Source organism: Leptonychotes weddellii, chromosome 1 (assembly GCF_054177405.1).
Source record: "Leptonychotes weddellii isolate Sample4059 chromosome 1, ASM5417740v2, whole genome shotgun sequence".
Classification (NCBI taxonomy): Eukaryota; Metazoa; Chordata; class Mammalia; order Carnivora; family Phocidae; genus Leptonychotes; species Leptonychotes weddellii.
In genome coordinates, this window is record NC_138369.1 from 90,621,966 (window position 1) to 90,628,036 (window position 6,071).

The 6,071-nt window shown below is 40.0% G+C and overlaps 1 protein-coding gene across 1 annotated transcript in view; it reads right to left on the minus strand.

The window, feature by feature from the left end:
- ANKUB1 (ankyrin repeat and ubiquitin domain containing 1) overlaps window positions 1-3,201 on the minus strand; it is a 32,845-nt gene extending 29,644 nt beyond the window's left edge. The window contains exons 1-2 of the mRNA XM_031028063.2: window positions 3,112-3,201; window positions 1,187-1,330 (exon numbers count right to left, since the gene is read on the minus strand). Of these exons, the coding sequence (XP_030883923.2) occupies window positions 1,187-1,330; window positions 3,112-3,201 (234 nt within the window). The remainder of the gene's footprint in view (window positions 1-1,186; window positions 1,331-3,111) is intronic.
- Window positions 3,202-6,071: the final 2,870 nt, after the last annotated feature.

A 6,071-nucleotide genomic window follows, 5' to 3' on the forward strand; every position in this document is an offset into this window, starting at 1 on the left:
GTTTCCATATAGGATAAAGAACTAGTATTGAATAACATTTCTTCCCTAGAGATCAGCTCTTAAACTCTTTAGGCCACCTGTCTCTTTAAGAAATTGTCAGAAATTTAAAAAAAAGAAAAGAAAAAAAATTGTCAGAAATTAAGGATCTGGGCGCCTGGGTGGCTCAGTTGGTTAAGCGACTGCCTTCGGCTCAGGTCATGATCCTGGAGTCCCAGGATCAAGTCCCTGCTCAGCGGGGAGTCTGCTTCTCCCTCTGACCCTCCCCCCTCTCATGTGCTGTCTCTCTCTCATTCTCTCTCTTAAATAAATAAATAAATAAAAATCTTTAAAAAAAAAAAAGAAATTAAGGATCCTCTACCCAGAAAATCTCTAGGCACATAATTTTGCATATTTTATAATTTTAGGGTTTTGTAAAGTTCTTAAAGCCCATCCATGGACCCCCATTTAAATACCACTAATTAAGTACACTATAAATGGAAAAAGCTATCTCCAGGTGTAGGTATGTACACCTAATTCATGAATGGCTACTTTGGCTGGATTTGGATGTAGAAATTGCCTTTTCTTTTTTTTTTTTTTAAGATTTTATTTATTTATTTGACAGAGAGAGAGACAGCAAGAGAGGGAACACAAGCAGGGGGAAAGAGAGAAGCAGGCTTCCTGCAGAGCAGGGAGCCCTATACGGGGCTGGATCCCAGGACCCTGAGATCATGACCTGAGCCGAAGGCAGTCACTTAACCAACTGAGCCACCCAGGCGCCCCAGAAATTGCCTTTTCATTCTTATTGTTACTGAGAATTTCTTCCCTCTCCTCACTCCCCTGCCCTTAATCCATTGTGAATCCAAGGAAATGATCAAATTTTCCTTCTACATCAATATTTCAGATCCACCCCTTGCCCTCATTCCAATATTGGTTTGTGGGATGTTCTGGGATGACTGGTGCAGCAACGAGGGGGATAGAGGAGGGAAAGGACATAAGGAGTAAACAAGGGGAACTCCATCCAGTCTCTACACCTTATTTCCCCGTGCAGCAGAAATCATGCATAAGACCAGTTAGACAAATGGAAGAGAGGAGAAGCCAAGAAGAGAAAACTTCTTCCTAAGTTATGAAATGACTTTTGTTGAATTAGCCACAACTTTATTCAAAATGAGGTAGGTATCTGGAACAATTGTTATTCTGATCATCATACCTTAACAAAGCATTTGAGAGTTGAACCAAAAGATATTCCAACATCAGCAAGATTCCAGCTGTCCTTTAGGGCTGCTCCAGCATACATCAGCTCCAGATACCACCTGCCTTGTTCATCTTCAGAGAGAGGAATGTGGAAATAATCCTTAAAAATCAATAGCATATTATAAAAACAGTATATCTTGACATTACTAGACCAGTAATATAATCTCTTTTCTTTTACATTTTTTTTTCCACTGAGAATTATAAAATTGTTTTGGACAGATGAAGAAGTACAGGACAAGGGTTCTTAACTTGGAGCCTATACACCTCTCCAAAAGTTTATGGATAGAGTTTAGATGGGAAAAAACTATATTTTATTAACTCTAAATGAAACTGAGATTTTCTTTCAATTATGTATGTAGACAATAAACTAAAGAAGCAGTAGTTGGCTATACCTATGACTTTGTCACCAATAGAAATCACAGATATTTTCATATCACATTATAGTTGTTGCAGAAATCTCAAAATATTATACTGATCACCACTTTGAAATTACAACAGTTACTAGATACATTGCTAAAATTTGATAATGTGTTAATAAAGAAGCCCACGTGTTACTATATCACAAATTTGTTTTTTAATGTTTGAAAATTGTATTTCAATATGCTGGTTTCCTTTTCTTTGTATGTATTTTATTGTATGCATTTGAAGACATTCTGAGGAGTCCATAGGCTTCGCCAGACTGCCAAAGGGATTCATGACATAGAAAGGTTAAGAGCCTCTGTGTTAGAAGATCTAGATTTCAGTAATCACAGTGATCTATCAAATACCATGTAATTGGGGCGCCTGGGTGGCTCAGTTGGTTAAGCGACTGCCTTCGGCTCAGGTCATGATCCTGGAGTCCCGGGATCGAGTCCCGCATCAGGCTCCCTGCTCTGCGGGGGGTCTGCTTTCCCCTCTGCCCTCTTCCCTCTCGTGCTCTCTGTCTCTCATTCTCTCTCTCTCTCAAATAAATAAATAAAATCTTTAAAAAAAAAAAATACCATGTAACTGTGATTCAATAAATGAGCCTTAGCAAATGGGAATGATCATCTCCGAGTTAAATACCATCTGATGGTTGAGACCTAATATTTGTCTTAGTTTCCCAATTGTAGAGGGAATATCTCTTTCTTTCTTTTTTTTTTTTTTCCAAAGATTTTATTTATTTGACAGAGAGAGACACAGCGAGAGAGGGAACACAAGCAGGGGGAGTGGGAGAGGGAGAAGCAGGCTTCCCGCCAAGCAGAGAGCCCGATGTGGGGCTCGATCCCAGGACCCTGGGACCGTGACCCGAGCTGAAGGCAGAGGCTTAATGACTGAGCCACCCGGGCGCCCCATAGAGGGAATATTTCTAAAAATTTATAAGAAAGCTACTGAATCCAAATTATTTCTTATTCTGGTTCTGTAATCGTAGGTAAGATGGTCAACCTCTCTGAGCTTCAGTTTCACTGGATACAAAATGACGCTGTAGCTCAGAAGTTGTTTAAAGTTCTCTCCATCTCCAAAATCCTTTGTATCTTTATAGTTGCTTGCTCACCAAACGTGCCATCTGACTACTGGCATGCTCTTATATAGTTCAGAGTTAATGTCCTGTTTTTGTCCTTTTATGAAGAATTGCAGTAATACTCTGGCCAGTGCGCAACCCACACATTTCATAAAGAGAGGTCAAACTTTTTTTCTTTTTCCGGAGAATTTACTGACTCAGTTTGCTTCCTGTCTAGCACCTCCATAGTTACTATCTTCTTATCAAACTGTTGTGTAAGCAAATAATGATATTTTCAAATAGTTTTAGTTTCCTGTTTGCAGAAAATGTGCCTAATAGTATCTCTACCTCATGTACAGTTTAAAGCCACTGTGTAGTTAAAATTAGTATACATCTTAGTGGCTTAGGGACAAAGTACATACCTTTATCATCAGCTTGACAGCCTCCACAGTTTCATCTGCTGAAACATCAAATGGTTCAAAAGATCCCTCAAAGGCTATGAAAATTCTCATTCTCTCAACAAATAAAACAAAGCAAGCAAGCAAACAAAAAACCCCAACCCTACAACTTTTTTCAAAGAATTGGATAGCTGGAAAAATTCCAACTCACAATTATGAACAAAAATGATGGTCAGAGGCAGCTGTTACTATCTAGCTTGAAAGTCGAGCTGAGAGAAAGTGAAGAGACAAGTCCTGCTGTATGAGTACTGGGCAACACAGACAGCAGCTGTATTGGAGGAAATGTTTCCCTGCCAATGGCAGTCAACAGCCACCTTGTTCCTATAGTACAGAAGCCAGCAAACTTGACAATGGTTGGGGCAAGTGTGAACAAGCACCAAACATGAATTGCAGAAAGGCCACACATAAATTATACTTTTGTGATGTGACCACCACCCAGGGACTCTTGAATCCATATTCACTCAAGTGCAGCTGATCGAAGGACCCTTCAAAATAGATATGTGATTGGGATGTACTGGCACACAGTGAAGCAAAACAGATTTGATTTTATTGAATGTGATAATCCTGAAAGTTCTCTGTAAATAACTCTGAGCTGAAGCATTCTGGTTTCCATAACAACTTTGTGTACTTGTTCCCTGGTGGTATTTCTAATCCTGCCATGGGGTATAGAACAATGCCCACTTGCACCAGGGAGATGAATGCATAGGCAAATGACTGTGGTTTTCCCTTGCCATCTCTGTGTAATAGAATCTGCCCAATAACAACATATAGTATGTCTTTTAGTCCTTGCCTTTATGTTATTTACAAAAATTTACCATTGTTATCTTCTTCAACTTCCCTTAGCAGTGGTGGAAAATATTTCAAACTCCACTCAATAAATGAGCAAAGATATTAAGCACCATTACTCAAGTTTATAGAGTAAGCATTGTACTGGAACTTAATTCTAAGACCCTCCTGGTATGATACGCTTGGTTTAGTGCTGTCATGTCTGATTATTCGCTTGTGTATGTAAATCTTTTCTTCCTCAAATTCCTCCTGATCTATGACAGAATCCTCATTCTGCATTTCTTTTTATTCTTAGCAGCACTTAGTACAATGTAAGTCACATGATAGGTGCTCAGTAAGTGTTAACCTCTTGGTTGATTCTGTTCTGATTTCCAACTTGTGTTCCAACCACAAGAAATGTGAAAAAATGGAAAACATAAAAAGGGCAGAGGAGGGGCGCCTGGGTGGCTCAGTTGGTTGAGCGACTGCCTTCGGCTCAGGTCATGATCCTGGAGTCCCTGGATCGAGTCCCGCATCGGGCTCCCTGCTTGGCAGGGAGCCTGCTTCTGCCTCTGACCCTCCCCCCTCTCACGTGCTCTCTCTCTCTCATTCTCTCTGTCTCAAATAAATAAATTAAAAAAAATCTTTAAAAAAAAAAAAGGGCAGAGGATTTCACAACAGAGCTAACTCTTTTTGCATATTTTTCAAGTGTTGCAACATCAGGATATCTCCTTATGTTGTCACTGTTTTGATAGAAAGTTTATTACCATAGGGTGTGGTTGCTGCTGTTTTAGTGTCTCCCCAAAAGCTGCTGTGATTGTTGACTGGTGAAAGCTCATAGCTACGGCTCCTTCTCCAAGGAATTGCCCTCGGCTGATGGGAGCTGCCTTGACAAAAAAGCTGGGCACCCCCATCAGTAACTGATGGCCAAGGGGCTACAAAAGGCCTGCCTTCTCATCTGAAGGAGAGAAAATTCTGCAGAGGATTCTTATAGATCAGGCCGCAACTGGACTTTACCTGAGACTACATTCTTTCTCACTTTTTCTTCTTTCCAGCTCTGCTGAACTCTTTCCCTGACTAGTTTTTCTTGTGCACTCCCTCAGTAGTTGATACTCATCTCAATCCCTGTCTCAGGCTCTGCTTCCAGAGAAACCAACCTACACCAGAGGATCTTAAAGAAGCTCATATGCTTTAAGAAATCACAACCAACTGCTTTGTAGCTTCCTGAAATACATGTTTATTTTTACATGTGTATTTTTGTATGCTGTAGTAGACTTGCCTTTAGAGTAAATGCCCTGCTCAAAATTATGTCATTAAGGACTTGTTCCTTACCTGTGTCCCCAGCAGTGAGGTTTGTAATGTGACCCTTTTCTTGTCATCACAGTTATTTGGACCAGAATGGAACTGTCAGAATCCTTTCTTTTTGGACTGAAGGAAAATATGACTTTGCGGTTTGATCTGTAACATGCAAATTAGCGACTGTGAGTGAATCATCTTCCTCCTCCAATGTGACTGAGTGGCAGAGAAAGCTAAGAAGAAAGAATGAAACAGACATATGCATTTTTTTTTAAGATTTTTTATTTATTTATTTGACAGAGAGAGACACAGCGAGAGAGGGAACACAAGCAGGGGGAGTGGGAGAGGGAGAAGCAGGCTTCCTGCTGAGCAGGGAGCCCAATGTGGGGCTCGATCCCAGGACCCTGGGATCATGACCTGAGCCAAAAGCAGACGCTTAACGACTGAGCCACCCAGGTGCCCCTGAAACAGACGAAGAGGAGCACCGGACATAGAGGGCACTCCCATGGTTTCTGTTGCCCTTGAATTGTTGAGACACCATCTCTCTATATAACACATGCCCCCGATTTTGCTTAAACATGCTTTAGTTGGTTTCTGTTACTTAAAATCAAAAGAGTTCTATCAAAAACTAATGATGTAATGTATGGTGATTAACATAATAAAATTAAAAACAAAAAACAAAAAATAATAAAAGAAAAAATCAGAAGAGTTCTAATTCATATTTATCCTTTAAGATTCAGCTTCCTTTGGAACAAAATAAGAATATTCATTATCACCACAATTGTTGTTTAATGTCGTTGCCAAGATATTAGCCAAAATGTTTTGGTAAGAGACATAAACCATGGACCAGTATGGAAAAATCT